Genomic DNA, 25,963 nt, shown 5'->3' with positions numbered 1-25,963 from the left:
GGTGGGGTTATGGTATGGGCCGGCATAAGCTACGGACAATGAACACAATTGCATTTTATCGATAGCAATTGAAACGCACAAAGATATCGTGACAAGATCCTAAGGCCCATTATCGTGCCATTCTTCCACCGCCATCACCTCATGTTTCAGGATGATAATGCACAGCCCCATGTCACAAGGATCTCTACACAATTTATGGAAGCTGAAAAAGGCCCAGTTCTTCCATGGCCTGCATACTCACCAGACATGTCACCCATTGAGCACGTGTTGGATGCTCTGGACTGATGTGAACAACAGCGTGTTCCAGTTCCCACCAATATACAGCAACTTCGCACAGCTATTGAAGGAGTGGGACAACATTCCACAGGCCACAATCAACAGCCTAATCAACTCTATGTGAAGGAGATGTTGCACTGCATGAGGCAAATGGTGGTCACACCAGATACTGACTGGTTTTCTGATCCATGCCCCTACCCTTGTTTTTAACGGTATCTGTGACCAACAGATATATCTGTATTCCCAGTCGTGAAATCCATAGATTAGGGCCTAATTTATTTATTTTGGCAGATTTCCTTATATGAACTGTAACTCAGTAAAATCTTTGAAATTGTTGCATGTTGTGTTTATATTTTTGTTCAGTGTATGTAAATGCATTGTTTATACATTCTGTCTGTATATTCTGTATATTGTCTGTATTTTACGTTTATTGTGTACATTCTGTTAATTGTGTATATTCTATTTATTGTTGCAGCAACATTTGACCATGTAAAATTCCTGGTACATGCAAATGTACTTGGTGAATAAAGGTGTTCATGATTCTAAATATTATTTCCATTATACCCATTTTCACCAGATTTTACCTTTGACCATCGAAAATGCCCTTAAAAAATCTACATTTAACTGACAGCAGATCAATTATGGATGACAGCCTGTAACAAAAATAAATTCAAGCACTCTTTTCAGGCTGGTCTACTATTATACTGGGTTATATTTGTAAATAATTTAACTTGTGCATGCACTAGACTAGTAGGCTAAATGGTATTTAGTTGTACTATGCCTTCATCTTGTGGCAACATTAATAAACTAACTTCCAGCTGTCTTCATTACTCCATATATCACGGAAAAGTTACTGCAAATTAATAAAAGGTTTGAATTATTTTATAAGCCGTGATAATATAGTAAAGTACAAATTAAACACACATTTGCATTTATATTGAACTGCGGTTCTTTGAATTTCTGTACAGTCGTACATAATAAGACGTAGCCAAAGATATATATAACTAACCCAAGATAGTTCATCTGTGTAGTTTACAGTGGGAGCAAATGAAGCAGAGTGGGCAGAACAAGCAAGGACGTGGCCAAAGCATGCACGAGGTAGAGATCCTATTGGCGAGTTTTAGCATATATTTGCATATTTCTGTTAGTGAACGCCTCTTCTGAAGTGCGCGTGTGCACAAACTCAATTCGATCTTGCACTCTTTCTAAACAACACCATTTTTAAATACTTTGGCATAGCGTTTGTCTATAAAACGTAGTCCACTGTGTTCGTAACATATTATAGTTATGGGAACATAAACATGTATTGAGATCAGATGTTTCTTCGATGAGAGAATTTGCAGAATGTCGGCCCAGTTTCACTTAGTTCCATCCTCTTCTCTCACTCCCATATATGGTGGTGAGAACACGTTCTGAACGGTTGCTTAGCCGTTTAGCCCTGACTGACGTAGCTAGACGCTCCCAGTCGAGCCGTTTTTGGAGGGGCTCTTTACTTCCTCACTTCAGTGGCCGTGCCTTGCTGCTCACCGCACACACCAACAATCTAGCACTCTTCGGTCTACTTCTAGAGGTAGATATCCAAGCAAAATGACCGACCAAGGTTTATCAGACGAGGCCGCGGCAGCAGCGTGCAAAGATGGAAACCCACTTACGAAGGTGAGTAGCTATATCTAGCAGTCCACTCTTGAATTCTGCCCAAGTGGAACTCGCAATACTAAAGTTAGGCACATAGGCCGGTTATGCAGTTGCATAGCTTTACAGCTGGGCTCACGCGCAGGTGAACGTCGTCTGCCAGATGCAACGTTTGCAAAAGTGAAATAGCTTTGGCTGTTTGCGTCTTATTTATAGGCTTAGTGCATTCTACTGATACACCGTCCGCAGTGCTACTAACTATGAAACTCTATACTTCGAAGTGACATTTGGACTTTGGAGGGATACATCCGACCATGTTTGTTGTGCCTAGCACTGATAGTGTATGCAACTGCAAAACAGAAACTCAGTGTACATTTTTTTGCCCACTCTTCTATAGAAATTGACACACACACTTCTAGGCTTTACATTGACTTACTTTACTCCACTTATGTTATGTAATGATGCCGTATTGGTATTGTTTTTTTGCCAGCCAGACCTAAGTCTGTGATAAGCAAGTCCGTGTTGAGCGCTTGTGTAGGCCAGAGCGTCCCTGTATTACTGATACTTGACTGTATATCATGCTATTACAAACTCGCATCTACGGTGTTGGTAGTCGCAACAGTTTTTTAATAAGAACTTAAATGTTTCGTTCTCGTACACCTTTCCGGCCATTAAGAAACGACGTGCTACCTTTTTGTAGCATTTCTATGTTCTATAACACCAGATCGGTTGCTCAGCAACAACACAGCTGTTTGCACCACGCTGCCAGTCGTAAGAATTGTATGCGAACAAGCCTAGGCTATTGTGTGTGTGTATATAGCTAACTGTGGTCAATCAATACATGCAAACATGTATTTTGATTAGCTAGCTAATGTTACCTAGCTAACGTTAGCGTGCTTGGACAAAGTCCAGCAGTTAGCCTCTGACTGTAACTAGCTAAAACCAGTCAGCTGAAAGCTAACCTAGCTAGCTAACGAACGGGCAAGTACGTTAAAGGTAGCTAGCTACCCAATGAATGTTTTTATTATTATAATCTAGCTAAGGTAAAGTTATACCAGTCGGATGAGAGCTGAAATATGCTAGATCTCGGCCCAGGCGGCATCCCTAGACGTGTCCTCAGAGCATGCACAGACCTGCTGTCTGGAGTGTTTCCTGACATATTCAGTCTCTCCCTATCCCTGCCTGCTGTCCCCATTCGCTTCAGTATATCCACCGTTGTTCCTGTACCCAAGAAAGAAAAGGTAACTGAATTAAATGACTATCGCCCCATAGGACTAATTTCTGTCATCATCATGATGTGCTTTTGAGGCTCCACCTTACCTGACACCCTAGACCCACTGCAATTTGCATACCGCCCAGCCGCTCCCAGGTGTTGAAGGTAGGAAACAACACCTCCACTTCGCTGATCCTCAATGCAGGGGCCCCTCAAGGGTGCGTGCTCAGCCCCCTTCTGTACTCCCTGTTCACCCATGACTGCGTGGCCACACATGCCTCCAACTCAATCAAGTTTGCAGACAACACAACAGTAGGCCTGATTACCAACAATTACGAGACAGTATACAGGGAGGAGGTGAGGGCCCTGGGTGAGTGGTACCAGGAAAATAATCTAACTCAACAAAACGAAGGAGCTGATCGTGGACTTAAGGAAACCGCAGAGGGAGCACGCCCCTATCCACATCGACGGGGCCGCAGTGGAGAAGGTGAAAGCTTCAAGTTCCTTGGCCTACACATTATTGACGTTCTGAAATGGCCCGCACAGGCAGTGTGGCAAAGAAGGCGCACCGGCGCCACTTCAACCTCAGGAGACTGAAGATATTGGGCTTGGCCCCTAAGACCCTCACAAAATTTTACAGATGCACAATTGAGAGCATCCTGTTGGGCTGTATCACCGCCTGGTACGGCAACTGCACTGCCTGAAACCTGCAGAGCTTTCCAGAGGGTGGTGTGGTCTGCACAACACCTCACTGGGGGCAACCTACCTGCCCTCCAGGACACATACAGCACCCGATGTCACAGGAAGGTCAAAAAGATCAAGGACATCAACCACCCGAGCCACGGCCTGTTCACCCCGCTATCGTTCAGAAGCCAAGGTCAGTACAGGTGCATGAAAGCTGGGACAGAAGCTGTTTTCTAACTCAAGGCCGGCTTCCACGCGGTTACTCAACCCTGCATCTTAGAGGCTGCTGCCCCATAAACAAAGACTTGGAATCACTGGCCACTTTAATAATGTTTACATACTGCTTTATTCATCTCATATGCATTCTATTTGAGCAATGTCGGAGTGGCATTTACTGAAACTAATATTTATATTTTTCTTCCAGTCTTTTACTTAAATTTTTGTGTTGTAAATTGTTAGATACTACTGCACTGTTGAAGCTAGGAACACAAGCATTTTGCTACACCCACTATATATACGCACACAGTTGAAGTCGGAAGTTTACATACACCTTAGCCAAATACATTTAAACTCAGTTTTTCACAATTCCCGACATTTAATCCAAGTAAAAATTCCTTGTCTTAGGTCAGGTAGGATCACCACTTTTATTTTAAGAATCTGAAATATCAGAATAATAGAGTGATTTATTTAATCTTTTATTTCTTTCATCACATTCCCAGTGGGTCAGAAGTTTACATACACTCAATTAGTATTTGGTAGCATTGCCTTTAAATTGTTTAACTTGGGTCAAATGTTTTGGGTAGCCTTCCACAACTTGTTGATTGTATGATCAATATATTTATGGTGCTGCTAAATATTTCCAATAGATGGCAGTATAAGACCACAAATGAAATGTATGAAGGTTACTCATCCCTGGAAGCACCCCCTAATTTTAACAGGTTACTATAATGATTGACATAGTAATAATAAACAATCTTGAACATTAATTCAGTAACCTATGGTCGAGGATAAACACATTTTTCTATTGTGTTCAATGCCAAATCAACCAGCATCGAGCCACTGCCTTGTCGCACAAGTAACGTAAACTCACCCCATTCCGTACAAATGTGCGCAACCGCAACATTCAAACGAGTCTACTAAGAAAACTAATGGGACTGTAGCGACTGCGTTGACGTCAAAATCGGGGGTGTGAACTAGGTTTCTATTCAAGCGTTGATCGACCTGGTAATGGCTCTATAGTACTGGAGAAAAGTTCAAAACTGACCCTCCGTTACATCTTGACGTGTCATGTCTTAACGTACAGCACGCATAAAGCAACTATTTCTGTCTTACAATCTCTCTCCACCAGGTGTAGCACTTCTATCATCCTTTAAAAACAAGAAATGGACAGTGACTGGGGTAAGGGGGAGTATACCTAGTCATTTTTTGCGTTATCATTGCATGGATCATCATTCTCAAAACCGCTGTTCACAAACCTTCAAATAGGTATGTAATGACACATTATATAAACTCTTTATAGTGTGTTATTTACATTTTAGAGGCGATAAGTTGGACAGATCGAGTGAAAAAAAGCAATTTTCCCACACGACATCTCTCCTTCTCACTATCACGAATTAGTTTAGCTTCCCCACCCGCCATTTTTAAAAAGAGCCGACCGGGCTCATTGCCTGCTTGAATTATGCAGAAACAGGCAGCGTTTAGGTCATGTAATTGATTATGTTGGAAAGGGTAGAAATTGTGCTTTACAATGGTGTTGACATTGCAGTTGATCTGGAATTATTACGTATTTGGGGCGCTAGAATAAGGGCAATTGTACGGACCAAGGCTAATTTTTTTGCGGGCTGTGTAAGATGCACTCTTGTCTTTTCCGAGGCTGTTTACTCGCACTGGCGTAAGATATATTAAGATTTTATAATGCATGTATACTAGGGTTGAGGTTAGATCATCTGAGTGGTGATTATTTGGATGGGATTCAATACCTGCTATAGTTATTTTTTGCTCTCCCAAAATCAACACGGGCCTAAAACAAATAAATCTATAAATAAAACTGAAGTCATGTGTGACCATTTTATAAAATCATGGGGCAGTCTTTGGTTGCATGCTATTTTATGTCAATCATATTGCTGCTCGTAGCCTAAAATTATGTTTTGAGGTCTTATGCTGACATCTATTGGAAATATTTAGCAATTAAAGGTTAATTCACATCAAGACATTGGTGAGGAAGCTGAGAAATAAAGTGTATTTTTCTGATTAATTCCTGAGATCAGTCTCACGTGCCCTACCTATCCCACGTCAATTGCTGGACTTTCAGAGCTTACTCGGTCACACCCAGTTCAAACCACAGTTGAAAAATAAAATGCGTGTCTTGTTTATGAAGTATTCTGCCTTGCAACAATAAATATCTTTAAAATAACTAGTAAAAAAAAACGGTAAAATGCTTAGGTTTTGATAAAAAATCTATGCAATTTAGTACTATAATAGTATTTACTAATGTAATAGTATTACTAAAATAGTTTCTAAAAGTGTTTTAGGCTACCCTACCCTAGAATTAGGGTTCATGCTAAATAGGTTATACTTAGGGTTTCTGTCTCGTACTTTGTGACACCTGCTGATGTAAAAATGGCTTTATAAATAAATGTGACTGATTGTCTCTAATGCAAACAGTATGTGTTTATAGCTCTTTCGCCTCCCAGTGGCTTTCTTTTGGTACTACATACCTAATTAGCGACACTTGCTTGGCTCATCTGAGGTAGCACCTGCGTCAGAACTACAAATCAATGAGCTAGCCCTATCCATTTGGTTTCCAGCTCAGTGAACCTGCTCAACATTCACTCAATTTGATGCCTACGAACAAACAGATTTTATAAACATATCAAATTACCCAGAAGGCATTTAGACACAACAAATAATAATTGAAAACATTTATTCTGGCTGTTTTTAAATCGGCCACAATTTGAAAAGGAGGACAGGGACATGCTTTTTGTTTAGGTTTTACAATTGTTTAGGTTTTACAAAGCATGACCAATTTTTTTTTTTACTGTTGGATGGCTATGCGCCAGCCATTGCTAGCACTGTGGGTCACCACAACGTGTACCCAAGAGAACACCAAGTAGCTGTAACTTTGTTAAAAGTAAGTTAACATTGTAGTCTTACCTCAGGTAACTCGGGCAGGTCTAATTGCCAGCAATAGTGAAGCTGGTATTGTGGCACAGAACAATGGTCTGGGAATAGAATGTTCGGCAGGTGAGTTGGTGCCATGATGCTCAATAGAAGTGTTAGGAGCTGGTAGGGTACGAAAAATGCCCTAAAGTAAAGCCTGTTTTTTTGCGACTACATCAAAATTACAGAAAGCATCTGGGACATATGGTAAAATGTAATCGGAGCACAAACAAATATGCACAAATAAGCTGTGCTAGCTAGGTAATGTTAGCTAACGTGTATGTACCACAATATATCATAACCAAAGTTTGGTGGTTTTAAACTTAGACTAGCTAACTGCCCTGTTGCTCACGTTCATTTGCATTGCACATACCAAGCTACGGTAAGATGAGGTAGCCAGATTTCAGACAGGACAAACACTGCAGGTAGCTACGCTACATTTCCTCAACTAAGAACCAAGACCACACAAACCATAGCCGAGAGAACAAATTGTAAGGCGTTATGAACCCCATACAGTAAATGGTTGAACCCCAAACACACATGTAAACAGAACCTCAGTTGTGCATGCTAGCATCAACTCACCACACTGACAGCATCACTGTTTCAGACATGTGTAGAATAAATTCCAGCGCCAACATAAACTCTCTCCTGCAGTCTTGTCATTACAATCCACATTTTGTACTGACTGATCGACCGTGTCAAGTTACTTTTAAAGTGTGTTCACAGAAAATTTGAAGTCGCCATGCACAAGTAAAATGTAGTCGTCTGCACGTGGTGCACCAGGGTAAAACAACAGAATCATTGCTTGCAGGACATGCTGTTTGTCAGCCTCGTCTCACACTCAAGACGTGTAAAGTGTCTAGCAACCATGATGAGATTTGAGTGTTCAAATCGCATCATGGGCAACTTTAACATTTGAGCTAAATACCAACTCTGAAACTACTTACTACTTTTATTGCAACTACATACTACTTTGGAAATACTTAGCATGTTAGCTAACCATTCCCCCAACCCTTTAACATAACTTCTAACCTAAACCCTAGCCTAGCTAACATTAGTGTTGGCCACAAATTGAAATTCGTATCGTATGCATTGGAAATGTATAACATATTGTGCAAATTGTAACATAGGAGAAATGGATGATGGACATCCACATTTAATATATATCATACCAAATTAAGTATTTTGGTTTACATTGGATTTACATACAGAAGGATATGAGATCAGGTTGCAGCAGCGTGAGGTCAAAAGAAAACTAAATGAGATGTTTTTACCATTCTTTATTTAATAGTTTAGACAGCCCCCACCCGACACACATTTATTAATAAAATATATTAGGTGACTCTTAAAGTCTTTGGGTTTGTGAAGTGAGTGTGATGGTGCATCTCACTAGAGACCAGCTTTCAAGGCCTTGATACATTGGATATTTTTTAGGCAATGTTGCTGGCAACGGAGTGGGATATGAGACACTTGAGCAATTAGCACATGGACATGAATAATAGATTTCATTTTATTTACTCATCTCCTATAGCTTCTTGTTGCCTGTTGACTGCCACATCTGTACTGGAATTTCTTAGCTAATAGACAAGCAACAGAGGTGTTGCTGCTGCCCTGGGCATCCACTCAATCTACTGCCAGTCAAGTCAATGGCAATGCAGACAAAAGGATAACTAGAGTTAGAAAATGTTTTACTTCAAAATTCTAAGCTAGGAAGTGTATATGGTATTCATCAAGATGGCAAGCTTGTTAAACATACACAAGATAATCTAATACAGAACTAAATGTACAATCTACATGGCTAGCAGAATACCAGATCTTATAGCCTTTAGCCGTACTCTCATCCTACTCCTCTGTTCCTCTGGTAATGTAGAGGTTAACCCAGGCCCTGTGTGCCCCCAGGCGCTCTCATTTGATGACTTCTGCAACCGTAAAAGCCTTTGGTTCATGCATGTTAACGTCAGAAGCCTCCTCCCTAAGTTTGCTTTATTCACTGCTTTAACACACTCCGCCAACCCTGATGTCCTAGCCATGTCTGAATCCTGGCTTAGGAAGGCCACCAAAAATTCGGAATTTTCCATCCCCAATTACATTTTCCGTCAAGACCGAACTGCTGAAGGGGGAGGAATTGCAATCTACTGTGTAGAGAGCCTGCAGAGTTCTGTCATACTATCCAGGTCTGTGCCCAAACAATTTGAGCTTCTACTTTTAAAAATCCATCTCTCCAGAAATAAGTCACTCACTGTTGCTGCTTGTTATAGACGCTCCCAGCTGTGCCCTGGACAACATGTGAATTGATTGCCCCCCCAATCTATTGTTAGAGTTCGTACTGCTAGGTGACCTAAATTGGGATATGTTTAACACCCCGGCCGTCCTACAATCTAAGCTAGATGCTCTCAATCTCACACAAATGATCAAAGAACCTACCAGGTACAACCCCAAATCCGTAAACATGGCACCCTCATAGATATCATCCTGATCAACTTTCCCTCTAAATATACCTCTGCTGTCTTCAACCAGGAGCTTAGCGATCACTGACTTATTGCCTGCGTCCGTTATGGGTCTGCGGTCAAACACTCCCTAAAACACTTCTGCGAGCAGGCCTTCCTAATTGACCTGGCCCGGGTATCCTAGAAGGATATTGACTTCATCCTGTCAAAGACTGGCTTTTTCATACAAATTTGCATCCTGCAGCACTAATTCCAAAATGTTTTGGGACTCTAAAGTCCATGGAGACTTTACAGTGCCCACTGCAGTGAGACTAAGAAACACTGTCATCACTGATAAATCCACGATAAGCGAGAATTTCAATAAGCGATTCTCTACGGCTGGACATGCTTTCCACCTGCCACCCCCCCCCCGCTTCTCCTTCACCCAAATCCAGACATCTGATGTTCTGAAAGAGCTGCAAGATCTGGATCCCTAGAAATCAGCTGGGCTCGACAATCTGGACCCTCTCGTCCTAAAATGATCTGCCACTGTTGTTGTAACCCCTATTACTTGTCTGTTCAACCTCTCCTAAGTATCATCTGAGATTCCTAAAGATTGGAGAGTGGCTGCGGTCATCCCCCACTCTCTCTAGACCTAAACTGTTACAGACCTATAAAGCCAAGTGAACAAACAGATCACTGACCATTTCGAATCTTCTCCGCTATGCAATCTGGTTTCCGAGCTGGTCACGGGTGCACCTCAGCCACACTCAAGGTCCTAAACGACGACATAACCGCCATCGATAAGAGAGAGTACTGTGCAGCCGTCTTCATCAACCTGGCCAAGGCTTTCGACACTGTCAATCACAGCATTCTTATCGGCCGACTCGACTGCCTTGGTTTCTCAAATGACTGCCTCGCCTGGTTCACCAACTACTTCTCAGAGTTCAGTGTGTCAAATCGGAGGGCCTGTTGTCCGGACCTCTGGCAGTCTCTATGGGGGTGCCACAGGGTATATCTCAATGATGTCGGTCTTGCTCCGGGTGACTCTTTGATCCACCTACGCAGACGACACCATTCTGTATCCTTCTGGCCCCTCTTTGGACACCGTGTTAACTAACCTCCAAACGACCTTCAACGCCATACAACACTCCTTCCGTGGTCTCTCAACTTAAATGCTAGTGAAAAGAAATGCATGATCTTCAACCGATCGCTACCCACCCTCCCGACTAGCATCACTACTCTGGATGGTTCTCACTTAGAATATGTGGCTAGACTGTAAACTCTCCTTCCAGACTCCCATTTAAGCATCTCCAATCAAAAATTAAATCTAGAATCGGCTTCCTGTTTCGCAACAAAGCCTCCTTCACTCATGCTGCCAAATTTACCCTGGTAAAACTGACTATCCTACCGACCCTTGACTTTGATGTCATTTACAAATTAGCCTCCCACACACTACTCAGCAATTTGGATGTAGTCTATTACAGTGCCATCTGTTTTGTCACCAAAGCGCCATATACTACCCACCACTGTGACCTGTATGCTCTCGTTGGCTGGTCCTCGCTACATATTCATCGCCAAACCCACTGGCTCCAGGTCATATTTAAGTCTTTGCTAGGTTTAGCTCCACCTTATCTCAGCTTACTGGTCATCATAGCAACACCCACCCATAGTACATGCTCCAGCAGGTATGTCGGAAGTTTACATACACCTTAGCCAAATACATGTAAACTCAGTTTTTCACAATTCCTGACATTTAATCCTAGTAAGAATTTCCTGTTTTAGGTCAGTTAGGATCACCACCATACGTTCATCTCTAGGAGACAGAACGCGTCTCCTTCCTAAGTGGGATGCCGTCTGCGTGGTCCCATGATGTGTACACTTGCGCACTATTGTTTGTACAGATGAGCGTGGTACCTTAGGGGATTTGGAAATTGATTATTGTCTGATTTCTTTTGATTTTCCCATCATGTCAAGCAAAGATGTACTGAGTTTGAAGGTAGGCCTTGAAACGCATCCACAGGTACAACTTCAATTGACTCAAATTATGTTAATTAGCCTATCGGAAGCTTCTAAAGCCATGACATAAGTTTCTGGAATTTTCCAAGCTGTTTAAAAGCACAGTCAACTTAGTGTATGTAAACTTCTGACCCACTGGAATTGTGATACAGTGAAATTGTCTGTAAGCAATTTGTTGGAAAAATTACTTGTGTCTTGCACAAAGTAGATGTCCTAACCGACTTGCCAAAACTATGGTTTGTTAACAAGACATTTGTGGAGTGGTTTAAAAACGGGTTTTAATGACTCCAACCTAAGTGTATGTAAACTTCCGACTTCAACTTTATATTTCACTGGTCATCCCCAAAGCCAACTCCTCCTTTGACTGTCTTTCCTTCCAGTTCTCTGCTGCAAATGACGGGAATAAATGGCTAAAATCACAGATGTTGGAGACATATCTCCCTCACCATCTTTAAGCTGCTCTGACAGCTGATGCTTACCGATCGCTACAGCTGTACACAGCCCATCTGTAAATAGCCCATCCAACCAACTACCTACCTCATTCCTGTACTTTTTTCTACTGTTTTGCACACCAGTATTTCTACTTGCACATCCTCATCTGCACATCTCACTCCAGTGTAAATTGATAAATTGTAAGTACTTCGCCACTATTGGTCTATTTATTGCCTTTCCTCCTTACTTCATTTGCACACACTGTATACATTTTTCTATTGTGTTATAGACTGTACGATTGTTTATCCCATGTGTAACTGGTGTTTTCGTCGCACTTTGCTTTATTTTGGCCAGGTCGCAGTTGTAAATGAGTAGTTGTTCTCAACTGGCTTACCTGGTTAAATAAAGGTGAAAATATTTTTTTATATAAATAACTGGGGAGTTGACTAATGCGCAACACCTGTTGAATATGGCAAGTGTTAGTGAAGGATATCAAAAAAACTGAATTAAATTGTTGCTAGCAGCACAGTTGGTCACTAACGTTCTGGATAACATGAAAACAGCCTAAGTTTAGGCCGTTTGGGCTCTTGATTGCCTTCGTGAGGTCAGAAGGCTCGCATCAACCCGACTCCTCGGCCAGAGCATCCAGTGTGCGCTCTGAATTTCCAAACAGCACAGAGCGCACTCTGACACACTGGAGGCAATTTTAGGAACGCACCCTTTAAAGGCGCTACATGGTCATTTCAATGTCTACATTGGCCATGCAACATTTGCGTTGTTTTGACCTCTGCAGAAGTCAGGGCTATCTGGCAATGCCTCCGGAGGCTTCGCGATTGCGTCACACCATCCATACAGCGTCTCCAACCACATTTTCGGATCAAGCATGAATTGTCTCTTTATGCCAATTCAAATGCTCGAGGTACACATGGTACTTTTGTACACTATCAATACTTAAAATATATGCTCTGTTCCAAATCTGAGTTCTCCCACCTGTTTTCATAATAATGCTGCCATTTATAAATGAGGCCATGTGCTCTTTTACTTGAGTTGGACAGCTGTGTACTACATTATTTAGGACAGTACTACATTATTTAGGACATTTTTGTAGCTCAAGTTCTTTATTCAAGGATTTAGAGTACCTATCCAACTTCAGATTTGTAAATAAGTCTAATTGTACAAGTGTTTTACATTTTTAATGACTATTTTACACATGTTTCTCAGCAGTTTAATTTTGTTGAAGTGTTTGTACCAGGAGTTAACAACATTGCTCTTGATGATCTACAGCGGTATGCAGGCTTTTCTGCCCAGTGCTACCACCACGCTCTTCAACGAGACCATCAATTAGGTGTGGTTAGAACTGGGCTTGAACAAAAAAGCCAGTATAAACCTGTAGCTTGTCAAAAGCAATTGTGGCCATCCCTGAGTTGTATTTACAAAGTTGACTATATCTGATGAATGTACATGTGGTTGTACATTAAAAAAAAAAAGTTAGTTTTTTTAGTTCTAACTCAATTTTGTTTACAGGTAATGTACTACTAGTCAATACTAACTACATTATTTCTGACGCCAGTTGTCATTATTGTTTAAGTTGACTTTTATTGCTGTATTATGTTGCGTCATCACCAAGGTTTTCCAGCATTCAGCTTTGACCTACTACAGTAGCTGTGGTGGTATTGTACTTCACACTATGTGTGGGCAGTTTGCTTAGGATTCAAACCTTCTCAAACAGCCCAATTCATAATCTTCAGAGTGATAAAGGCATTTACAGTGTCCTGCTGTTAAAAGGATGGGGGGTGTGGGGTTGCCTGAGCTGCAGACAGCTGTATTGGTCCTCTAATACAGGGCGATTTAATGGCGCAGTGTACAAAACCAAAAATATTTTTATTTATTTAGGACTGTATGAAAAATCCTGCAAAGCACGACTGTCTCAGGAATGTACAGCGTGAAACTCCCATTACTGTACTGAAACATAATGATTAATCTTAGATCATTGTAGTTAGGAGTATGTTTGCTCCGAAACATGTAAGCAAGCATGAACGATTATTGAAGGAAATCAAGTTGCCACCCTGAATTTACAGGTGTACCTGTTTTTCAATGCTCACTTCTTTTTGAGGTAAAATATTAGTCCTAGAATTAAGAATAATTCTTAGAATTGGGAATTCTGTGGTGTTCCAGGATTTCATGATGCAGCAGACCATGCTGAGGGTGAAGGATCCAGTGAAATCCCTGGACTTCTATACCAGGATCATGGGAATGACGTGAGTGCCAACTGTTGCCCCACCAATGTTGTCTGGTCATTGGATCACGAGAAATACAGTACCTCTACTCTTTCAAATAAAACTTTGACTAGATTAATATCATGACAGTTTTAACCAAAGTAAATTGATTTAGGACGAGCAGTAATAGAAATAGGACGAGCTGGAGGCACTTATTTACTAACTTGACAGTTACTTAGTAAAATGCTACAATAAGCTAGCTTTGGTACCTGACTGGTCCTGCACTTCTTGGAATGAAGATGACAAGTTGGCTAAAGTATTAAACAAATGGCATAACCCTGAAACCAGCCTGAACTCTGTGCTCAACACGTATTGAGCGCAGCTGTCAGGCTGGTTCATGAGACTATCGACTGGCAATAAGCAAATGGTAAAACACTACAATCCTCCTGACGTGTCAATAGAGCAGATACTTTGTCATTTTCCAATATGTAGTGCTGTTTCTCCCCTCATGCAGTCATACATCATGGGTAACTTTTCTTTGTCCCTTCCCTCCAGGTTACTCCAAAAGTTTGACTTCCCCTCCATGCACTTCTCCCTTTACTTCTTGGGTTACGAGGACAAGAAGGAGATCCCTGCTGATGTGAAAGAAAGAACGGCCTGGACCTTCTCCAGACGAGCCACCATTGAGCTCACCCAGTAAGGTTGCTTTGGATTTTGGGCGATAGGCGAAAGCGCTCCTCACTATTCACAAGAGGCCTGGGCATGATCAGAAGGTCTACTCTTACTCCAGTCCTAGAGATATCCTTGAAATGGTTTTTAGTGTGGGCGTGGTGTGAATAATCAGAGGAGCCAGGGGGGCTCAACTCCCCTGAAGGAGACGTTGGCTGCCCTAGATGCAACAAAAGTAAAACTGGGGGATCTTCTAAATAATTCCAATTGAACCATTCTCTAATTTGTTTAAAATGCCGTGGTAAATATGAAAATTAACGAACACCCCCACCTCTCTGTCATGGTTTAAACCATTTTATTTATTTATTTGTCCATGCAGATTATTATTTTTTTGCCTTGGCTGAGATTTTCCTTAAAATAATAATAATAATAATAAAATAAAATTGCCTTTATTCCAATGCATTAGATGTACAGTGCATTCGGAAAGTATTCATACCCCTTGACTTTTTCCACATTTTGTTACGTTACAGCCTTATATTAAAATGAAGTACATTTTTCCCTCGATCTACACATAATACCCCATAATGACAAAGCAAAAACTGGTCAAAATCTGAAATCACATTTACAGATGTATTCAGACTCTTTACTCAGTACTTTGTTGAAGCACCTTTTGACAGCAATTACAGCTAGAGTCTTCTTGGGTATGACGCTACAAGCTTGGCACAATTTGGGGAGTTTCTCCCATTCTTCTCTGCAGATCCCCTCAAGCTCTGTCAAGTTGGATGGGGAGCGTCGCTGCACAGCTATTTTCAGGTCTCCACAAAGATGTGTGATTGGGTTCAAGTCCGGGCTCTGGCTGGGGTCACTCAAGAACATTTAGAGACTCATCCCGAAGCCACTCCTGCCTTGTCTTGACTGTGTGCTTAGGGTCATTGTGTTGTTGGAAGGTGAACCTTCTCCCCAGTCTGAGGTTATGCGCACTCTCTATGAGCAGATTTTCATCAAGGATCTCTCTGTACTTTGCTTAGTTTATTTTTCCCTCGATCCTGACACGTCACCCAGTCCCTGCAGCTGAAAAACAACCCCACAACATGTTGCCACCACCATGCTTTACCGTAGGGTTGTTGCCAGGTTTCCTCCAGACGTGACGCTTGGAATTCAGGTCAAAGAGTTCAATCTTGGTTTCGTCAGACCAGAGAATCCCTTTAGGCCCTTTAGGTGCCTTTTGGCAAACTCCAAGCGGGCTGTCATGTGCCTTTCTTAATTGAGAAGTGGCTTCCATCTGGCCACTCTACCATAAAGGCCTGAGATGCAGACATGGTTGTCCTTCTGGGAAGTTCTCCCATCTCCACAGTGGAACTCTGGAGCTCTGTCAGTGACCATCTGGTTCTTGGTCACCTCCCTGACCAAGGCCCTTCTTCCCTGATTGCTCAGTTTGGCCGGGCGGCCAGCTCTAGGAAGAGTCTTGTTGGTTCCAAACTTCTTCCATTTAAGAATAATGGGGGCCACTGTTCTTGGGGACCTTCAATGCTGCAGAGATGTTTTGGTACCTTTCCCCAGATCTGTGCATCGACACAATCCTGTCTTGGAGCTCAACAGACAATTCCTTCAACCTCATGGCTCTGACATGCGTTGTCAACTGTGGCACCTTTTGTATAGACAGGTGTGTGCCTTTCCAAATCATGTCCAATCAATTGAATTTACCACAGTTGGGCTCCAATTAAGTTGTAAAAACATCGAGGGTGATCAATAGAAACAAGATGCACCTGAGCTCAATTTTGAGTCTTCGTAAACGGTCTGAATACTTATGTAAATAGGGTATCTTTTTTTTATTCTTAATACATTTGCAAACATTTCTAAAAAGCTGTTTGCTTTGTCAATATGGGCTATTGTGTGTAGATTGAGGAAAACATTTATTTAATTTGTTTTAGAATAAGGTTGTAATGTGGCGAAGGGGTCTGAATACTTTCCGAATGCACTCTGTTGATTTATCATTGTTAAATCAGCTGTTTATAGCTCTCATTGCTTTGTTTTTCAGGTGCGTGCAGGTTTTTAAAACTTTTTTTTATTTTTTATTATTTTTTTACTTGAATACCTGATGATCGACAATATTACTAGACAACTAGCTACAGCTAGACAACTGCATCCAAGTATATGTTAATGACATTAGGCCGATAGTTGACTCTTTCGGTCAGAAGCATTACATTTTGTAATGGCATTAGCATACATTATTTTGGATTTGTGTGCCCATGAGAACTGTTTTTACGGCAAAATGTAATTAAATGTTACATAGTTACGCTTACAGTGCATTTTTGAAACCTCCAAGATATGATTCGTACAGGGTTTAAGTTCTCTTTAAATTGCTAAATGCTTAATAATGACATTGTCGATAAGGAAAGGTAGTGTTAGGTCACACAATCTGTGAAGACTCCACTTATTAACTCATGAATTATGGACAACTCATGAACTATGGTGTAAAACGTGTTTTGAATCAATTCTTGTATTATATTTAATGTGGGCTACCTATTCTGCGTGCGTTCCTGTTTGCCTTGGCTGAGAGGGTAGGCTACCGGCACTGGTATAGGCCTAGTGGGGATTTTTATAATTTAACTTAAAAAGCCATTGAAAGCATGGTGAGCGTTACTTTTTGGACCGGCGAATCAGTCAACACTACATTACTGGCTTCTGGTAGGCCTATTTGAAGTTCACAGTAATACACATTGTAGCCTAGTAAGTTGACCTTGTGTTTATTTATTTTAAATTTGTCAGCAAGACACGTCTATTACCATTCATCAAATGGCATGAGTAGACATGCAGTTTGGATGCTGGAATTGTTTTGAAATGGATGTACATGCCTACTTTTTAAAGTAATTTGTTTGACAATCAGATACATGTCATGATGGGTTGTGTTCATGCCACATTAAAAGGTCATTTTTTTTTTTTTTTTAAATATCGGATGTGTGATCTTACATTCCTATAATTTGATAGTTTTGTATTGCATTGTTTTTTTTCTGTGCCTCCTAGTAACTGGGGCTCTGAGAGTGACGCTAGCCAGTCTTACCACAATGGCAATTCGGACCCTCGTGGCTTTGGTAAGTCTCTACTCTGCACTGAAGCTCAGTAATCATCCCATAGTACCTTGCCGTACCACTGTACATAAAGTCTGCTGGAATAATCAATACTTTTTTTCAGTTATAATGCATTGTAAGACTTCTCATTGACATGTTTGACCCACTTTTGTCTTATTGTATATCTGTAAGAAGGACACTTTTTAAAAGGCCCATGCATGCTTATAACAAGTTATAAAGCATAATATCTGCAGGCTTCATTGTTACCCACCCTGCCATTTATATCTTTTGGATTGTTATTCATCCTAATGGATAGTTTTTGTTCAAGACTTAGATATACACCCCCAGCTGTTCTCCAAGTCGTTGAGTTGATTAACTGCATAAGTGGCGTAAACTAGTTAGTCAGCAATGTGCTATGTTCATTCTCCCGCATCATAGGGCACATTGGAATTGCGGTGCCTGACGTCTATGCTGCCTGCAAGCTGTTTGAAGAGCAAGCAGTCACCTTTGTCAAGAAGCCTGATGATGGTAAGAGAAGCCCCACAGTACTACTCACACTTGGCTTTTTTTTGTAAGCAAGATTTGGGTGTGTGAAACATTTGCTTGGTGTCATAAAATATTTGAGACAAGATTGAAAAAGTGGGTTAAAAAGTGTGCGTGTGTTTGGACACCTACTCATTCAAGGGTTTTTATTTTTGTAGATAATATTGAAGATATAAACACTATGAAATATCACATGGAATCATGTAGTAACCAAAAAAGTGTTCAACAAATCTAAATCGATTTTAGATTCTTCAAAGTAGCCGCCCTTTGCCTTTGACAGCTTTGCACACTCTTGGAATAAGTAGGTGTCTTCAAACTTTTGACTTGTACTGTATATGCAGAACAAGTCAAAGAAGTTTGATAACATGACAATTCCCATTATTTGCTTGACTATGCATTCTGGATACTTTCCTGCTGGGTTCCACAAAAATGAAGGCCCTAAGAAACCACCTCATGCTTTCACCCAGTCTTCCACGTCAGACCCCAGGCTCCCAGAGGTGTTCCCAAGCCATTTTGTCATTTTCACTTTGCTCCCGATCTCCTTCCTCCATAGCCACCCGATCGATATACACGTGCGTTGGCCTTAATCATCTTTACTTTAAGATGAGGTAAAGTTGATTAATTCAGCACTGTAGCATTGAGTCATCTCACACTGCAGGAGATGTGATACTATTATTACAGCAAACTTCCCCTTTAGTGATGTGGCCTCCTGTATACAGGGATCTGTGGCTATTCTTTTAAGCGTTGTACCTTCTCTGACAAACCCATCACTAAAAGTTGACAATAGTGTCTGAAATGACAACACTATCTCTGCTACTCACCATGATCTGGGTATGTGTGACATTCAATTACATTCATAGTAGTCTCTTGTGCACAGTTAGCTGTCCTTCCTCTCCTACAAGCCATCCCCTGTAACAATATACATAAAGTGGTATAGTTCCCCAGAGACTCTATTACCTACTTCCTTAATTTATGACCCCCACTTCCCTGTAATGTTAATGCCTTGGTTTTTGGGACTCCACAGAATACACTGTCGGTCCTGCCAGACTCTGCAATTATAACAGCCTTATGCAAACATTCTGTCTCAAACACAGGCACCGCATGTACCTCGCCACCTGCTACAAATACATTTGTACATAAATCATTCCATCTCACCCATAACACATTAGTCACTACTACTAATCCACTTCTATAGTTATAAACATACTAAAACATTCAGGTCAAATAGTTCATTTCCACCAATCCTTCCTTTGGAACAATGATCACTCTTATGTTCCACGACACCTAGAAACATATTGACTTGAACATGGAAGAAAGACAATACATGTTTAATAATTTCACACTACCCTTGATGCTACTAAGACTGGGGAAAGAACCATTTGTTCTGTTCTATGCCCATGGAATGCTAGTCTCCAAGCCAGTCTCCTTCCTCATCCTCGGGTGTTAACGCAAGACCGACTATGAGCCTTGTATGTAATTAATTGTACTGTATCATCCATTAATCCATATGTATTGATGCGCTTTAACATTAGGTTTCAGATGACAAAAACATCTGGTAAAACAAAACCCCTTCATCCAGTACCCCCTCATGGTTGGCCCAAGCTATCATATAGTGGCTTCTCTAATAACCTCCCTCTGAGGACACTAAACGATAAGGTTTCACAAGGAGAAAAACCCTCCCTCGACCCAATAATTTCGAGCAGCGCATCCTCCCCTCACATTGTGCTCTCCTCACAGCTTAGGAGCAGCAGCTCTCTTTTTCCTTTCCGAATCAAATGTTTTAATTATGATCAATTCTACAACTCAAATTTAGAAAGACTCAACGTTAAGCACCAAGGGACTGACAATCACAGGAATTCAAGCCCCTCAACTTAGCACACCATCACGGTTAGAAAGTACATTTACAAACGGGACCATATATTACCGATAATAACTTCTCATTACAACCCCCATTTGTCCCGGTTTTACTGTCGCAAGTGCCATGCTAATGACAGATCGGTATCTCAATGCATTTTTACTTTAAATTACTATGCTTTGTGCTGACCTCCACAAACAACCTGATACCCCAAATAAAGTATTACGGGCACGGTTGACCCACCCCCTTCTCCAGCACTCATCCTTTTAGCGTCTTCATTGGTTCTTCAGATAAACTATCTTCCAAACGGCACATGGGTAACTCATGCCTGTCACAGTTGATGCAATGATAATGTCCCGATTTTCAGTATCTGAGGAAATTTTCAGATTTTTCCAAGTACACGAGTCTCTCACCTGAGCCGCTACCACCATTCTGTACAGTCTATTGTCTGGTTATTTTTCCCACCAGTACATCAGCAGTATGAGAGGAGTTTGACCTTGATCTCACTCCACATGCACAGCCTCATGCCATACTCCTGCTGCTCGTACTCAAGTTGCTGGCTCAGACTCAGGTCACAGGTAGGAGTGGTGAGAAACAAGGTCGTAGTGAACGCCTTTGTCACTATTCTTCAGCCGGTTAGGGAGGGTTGAGGTTCACAATGTTCTTGGTCAAATTATCCACCCTATGCATCAAGATACCATCTGTGGTCACTTTTGCCATCTCGCAGTTACCGGGTCAGGGAGTTAGAGCTCTAACCCTTCGGGAGAAATCCCAACAATACAGCAGACCCAATCTGGTGACATTTGTATCGAAACAGAGACAAGAACAACAGCAATACACATCACAATCCATTTGGAGTAACTGTCAACCATTAATAGCATATATTTTCCTTTTTATATGCAGACTGAACAAAATACATTTGCATATTTACCAATGGGCATGGTCCCAGGGAACTGGTTATTTCCCCTTGAACACTTGACTGTCATCGTGATTAAAAAACAAACACTGCCTGTTAAATCAAAAATAAACTAATTAGAATTACAGCTCTCTAACTCCATAAGGAAATAATTGTATCCCAAAAGGTAATGGTAAAATAGACTATAGACAGATGTCCCTCATTCATATTAAACTTAAATCTCACAATTTCTATTGAGGTTGATCAGGCCTCACCAGAAAGTCAGGACAAAGGTCATTCAACACCATTAAGTGTTTTCTTTCCCTGTACTTCTTCAATAACCTTTTAACAACATTTCAAACATTTCATTCTGCAAACCCAGTTCACAACCAATTTTTAAGACCCCATACAATAATTCAAACACGATATTAACACCATTAATTAACACATAACCGATGAGGAGGTTGTGTGTATGGTAAACCCTAGGGCTAAAACACACACATAGCCAGGCCTTACTTATCTGGGAGCTCCCTTTTACGGCCTAATCCGGATACTTTTATACTTAAAACTGCAGAATTCCTTCTAACTGCTCTCCCAAGACCACAGTCTCTGGAAACATTCCAAAGAGATAATGACACCCCCTCTCATGGAAGAGAAAGTGTACATTTCGTTAGCATTCACTATGCTGCATCTTAATCAGAAACCCAAAAGTTTTAATGAAACGTAACATGTTAAGTCCACTGTCCACCCTCCAATCATCGCTGTCAGAGCAGAGTACCGATCACTGTACCTGTACACAGCCAATCTGTAAATAGCACACCCAACTACCTCATCCCCGTGGTGTTATTTATCTTTTTGCTCTTTTGCATGCCAGTATCTCTACTTGCACATCTATCACTCCAGTGTTAATGCTAAATTGTAATTATTTCACCTCTATGGCCTATTTATTGCCTTGTTTTCTGAGTTTGCTCGGAGTGTTTGGCCTGGTCATTTTATTTTGTATTTTTAGAATCTATTCGCCTGGTATTTCGCATAGATTCTCCAACCCCAAAATCAACTCCTTCTTCCCATGTAAATTGATCTGTGTATTGTTACTGGTCCTATGATCAGAGACATGGGTAGTAGCTGGATCGCTTTCGATTCTTCCCCGGTTACCTTGCTGAATGCAAAACTTCCCTCATTGTAAGGAATCGGCTATATTTGATTCCAGGCATCTATTAGAAAGTTGTGCGAGATGTGGCCTCCTACGTCTCCCTTCACATAGAAACTCATCTCTATGAACCACTATTGATTGAACGAAGGCCATACACCGCTATGTTTGAGTTTCCTGCCCCGCTGCTTTCAAGAGTGCTTGCTGCTGGTTCTTCTGTCACAAATGCAAAGGCTCACATCGCAGCATTCCTTCCGAATGCAGCCATTGCAGTCGTCTCAATACCATCCTGCGCTCGTTTTTCCAATGGCCCCACATCTAAAACGGGGATCTGTCGCCCTATGCTACTTTTCCCTCCCTGTTTCTTTGTCTTCTCTTGGCCATTGAAACACTGTTAGTGACCTTTCAGAAGCTGTGTTAACCCCTCGCACGACTACGAAGTGAGCAGAGTTAGATTCCACTCTGAAAGCATCCTGCTCCATTTCATCCACTACCCTCGCATCTGCAGTTTTGTCAAACCTGCCATCAAAGTAGACGTACAAATTGTACTCACGTACCCAGTCTTTTTGCAGCTGAGTACATCTACTAATTTTGGGTTTATCGGTTTCTTTTTTGTTGATAGAATGCTGACTTCAAAACGCTGGTGTATTGAGCTTGCGATTTTTCATTCATGTCATTGTACCATATTACAACAGCATCTGAGTTCTTTATTTGATTGGAATTTTCACTCCGTAGGGAAATGCTGACCAATTTGCAAAAATGTTATCCATATTTGAGCCCAATTAGTATATTCCTTGTGCGCTTGGTTTAGTGCATCAATGGCTTTATTAAACTTTTCTTCTAGCCCTGCTTTAAAATGAGAATCCCAGCTGTCGGTCTCGATTTCAAAAGTTATTCCGACACCTCTCCGGACGGTGTCCAGGGTGTTTAGATCTTCTCACCCACGGCTCTAATACGCGGCAATTTGAACTATTCCATGTTGTGATATCCACTTCCCAGAGTAGTTATGGTATAGGTGCCTAATAATTTGGTCACGGGGCCTGATACCTTATTAGAACCAAAACTAAAGCGTCTGCAAATGTATTACTGGAGGACACAGGTGACCTAATGTCTTCTTCCAGTGTTACGCCTCAAATATCACTGTTGTTGACAACACACATTGCCAAAATTATTCAGTTGTCTCCACAATCTGTCACGGTTCCTTGCCCCAATGGGGCATAAATCAACCTCTCTCCTTATTGCTACTGCTAATACACACAATGTTCGAATATCTTCTTGCTTGAATTTTTGTAAAAAAAATTTTACCATTAGTGTGGCTCATGAACATGCTGTGCTCCAGTCTAAAATATTAGGGGGCTAAACCCTCCTAGGTATGCAGTGCCTGCAGTACCTAGTCCTACATCTCAACTGGGTTGAGGTCGGGTGATTTGTGGAGGCCAAGTCATCTGACGCAGCATTCCATCACTCATTCTTGGTGAAGTATCCCTTGCACAACCTGGAGGTGTGTTTTGGGTTATTGTCCTGTTGAAAAACAAATGATAGTCCCACTAAGCGCAAACCAGATGGGATGGCGTATCGCTGCAGAATGCTGTGGTAGCCATGCTGGTTAAGTGTGTCTTGAATTCTAAATAAATGACTGACCGTGTCACCAGAAAAGCACCATCACACCACCTCCATGCTTCATGGTGGGAACCACACATGTGGAGATCATCCGTTCACCTACTCTGCGTCTCACAAAGACAAGACCAAAAATCTAATTTGGGGAAGAAAAAATAATAATAATTTGGACTCATATCAGATCAAAGGACAGATTTCCACCGGTCTAATTGGTCGTGTGCCTTGGCCCAAGCAAGTCTCTTCTTATTGGTGTCCTTTTTAGTAGTGGTTTCTTTGCAGCAATTTGACCATGAAGGCCTGATTCACGCAGTCTCCTCTGAACACTTGATGTTGAGGTGTGTTTGCTACTTGAGCTGCAATTTCTGAGGCTGGTAACTCAAATGCACTTATCCTCTGCAGCAGATGTAACTCTGGGTCTTCCTTTCCTGTGGTGGTCCTCATGAGAGCCAGTTTCAGCATAGCGCTTGATGGTTTTTGCGACTGCAAATAGAAAGACGAAACATTCAAAGTTCTTAACATTTTCCAGATTGACTGGCCTTCATGTCTTAAAGTAATGATGAACTGTCGTTTCTCTGATTTATTTGAGCTGTTCTTGTCACAACACAACTGATTGGCTCAAACACATTAAGAAGAATAGAAATTCCACAAATGTACTTTTAACAAGGCACACCTGTTAATTGAAATGCATTCCAGGTGACTACTTCATGAAGCTGGTTGAGAGAATGCCAAGAGTGTGCAAAGCTGTCATCAATGCAAAGGGTGGCAACTTTGAAGAATTTTAAATATAAAATACATTTTGAATACATTTTTGGTTACTACATGATTCCATGTGTTATTTGATAGTTTTGATGCCTTCACTATTCTGCAATGTAGAAAATAATACAAATAAAAACCCTTGAATGAGTAGGTGTCAACTTGACTGGTACTGTATACATCTGGCATAAATATAATAAACAGATTTGAGGATTGTTGTGCTAGCTAAGCTGCTGGCATTCCTCAATGGTGTTAGTGTTCATAGCTTAGCATGTTGCCAAACGGGTGAGGGAATCGTCATATTTGTCTAGAGTTCTCTGTAGTCAGGTAGTTTAAAACAGGATTGGGTTACATGTAAACATTACGAGAACTGCCTTGGCAACATGACAGATCATTGATTTCACATAAAAGTGAGGCAGTTTTGGTCAATAACATTACCACTTCATGGCCACATTCAGAGGCATGTTCTATATGACATATCAAAGTTCACAACGTTGGGCCCTGCTGAACGTGGCCCAGGTGTTACTGTTGGTGGGTATGATTAACACCTTTTCAATGTGTGTTGCTTCAGTCACAGGGAAATCATCATCCTGGTGTTTTTATGGTTATTTATGTATGAAACCAGGAAGAGTCCATTTACTGTTTGGAGTTTACAGAAACGTTTTTGTAAATTCAATGAAGTAAATGGATAATGCAATTCTATAAATATATTTTCTTAGACGCAACAGTTCATTTAGGATATTTCTTACTCTGGAAATACTTTAATTCAGCTCATGTGCTCTTTGGATGTTTATTCTATTCTTGCTCCAATGTGTATCCTGACAATTTTAATCAGGAGCATTTCTATCTATCATGGTGTTTTATCTTCTACTCCATTCTCGTCTCTCTCTATCGCCCTCTGCTCTTCTCTCAGGTAAAATGAAGGGGCTGGCGTTTGTACAGGACCCTGATGGCTACTGGATTGAGATCCTCAGCCCCAACAACATGGTCTCCATCACCTCTTAAAGAGGCAACAAGGACCCCCCCCCCCCCCCCCCCCAACGAGATACAGTGCCGTGGCGTTATTTGGGATGTAGATTTTGCCAACAATTTAGGAAAACCCCCCCAGTTCCATGAAGGATACTTATGGGAGTAGCAGTGACACGACATAAGGACAAGGCACACTTTTCTATTGTCTTGAGAGCTCGTGGCAATGAAATGCAGCCCGGGAAAAGGGCCAATCGTAAAGAATTAGGGTTGTATTTCTCATTGAGTTTAATGGCTGAGCGCAGGTTTGGCGGACATTTTGTTTTGAGTATACAGCGATGCCTGACTTAACCTTCTAATGTGCAGTAAAGCTAAACACCACTGTTCAAA

The 25,963-nt window shown here is 41.3% G+C and overlaps 1 protein-coding gene across 1 annotated transcript; it reads left to right on the top strand.

The window, feature by feature from the left end:
* The first annotated feature begins 1,716 nt into the window (after nucleotides 1-1,716).
* Nucleotides 1,717-25,963, top strand: LOC139385142 (lactoylglutathione lyase-like). Its single transcript, XM_071130219.1, has 6 exons — nucleotides 1,717-1,932; nucleotides 14,017-14,099; nucleotides 14,613-14,753; nucleotides 17,751-17,818; nucleotides 18,233-18,322; nucleotides 25,521-25,963. Exons 1-6 carry the CDS (start codon nucleotides 1,864-1,866, stop codon nucleotides 25,610-25,612), a joined length of 543 nt encoding a protein of 180 aa, XP_070986320.1. The 5' UTR covers nucleotides 1,717-1,863; the 3' UTR covers nucleotides 25,613-25,963.

This window comes from Oncorhynchus clarkii, chromosome 26 (assembly GCF_045791955.1).
Source record: "Oncorhynchus clarkii lewisi isolate Uvic-CL-2024 chromosome 26, UVic_Ocla_1.0, whole genome shotgun sequence".
Taxonomy (NCBI): domain Eukaryota; kingdom Metazoa; phylum Chordata; class Actinopteri; order Salmoniformes; family Salmonidae; genus Oncorhynchus; species Oncorhynchus clarkii.
This window is presented reverse-complemented; position numbering and strand designations above follow the sequence as displayed.

What these genes read in the sequence shown, in the direction of transcription:
- LOC139385142 (XM_071130219.1), top strand. Translation starts at nt 1,864, where the DNA reads ATGACCGACCAAGGTTTATCAGACGAGGCCGCGGCAGCAGCGTGCAAA. An exon ending in TTCGGACCCTCGTGGCTTTG is followed by an intron (nt 17,819 to 18,232) that starts GTAAGTCTCTAC and finishes CCCGCATCATAG; the next exon opens with GGCACATTGGAATTGCGGTG. An exon ending in TGTCAAGAAGCCTGATGATG is followed by an intron (nt 18,323 to 25,520) that starts GTAAGAGAAGCC and finishes CTCTTCTCTCAG; the next exon opens with GTAAAATGAAGGGGCTGGCG.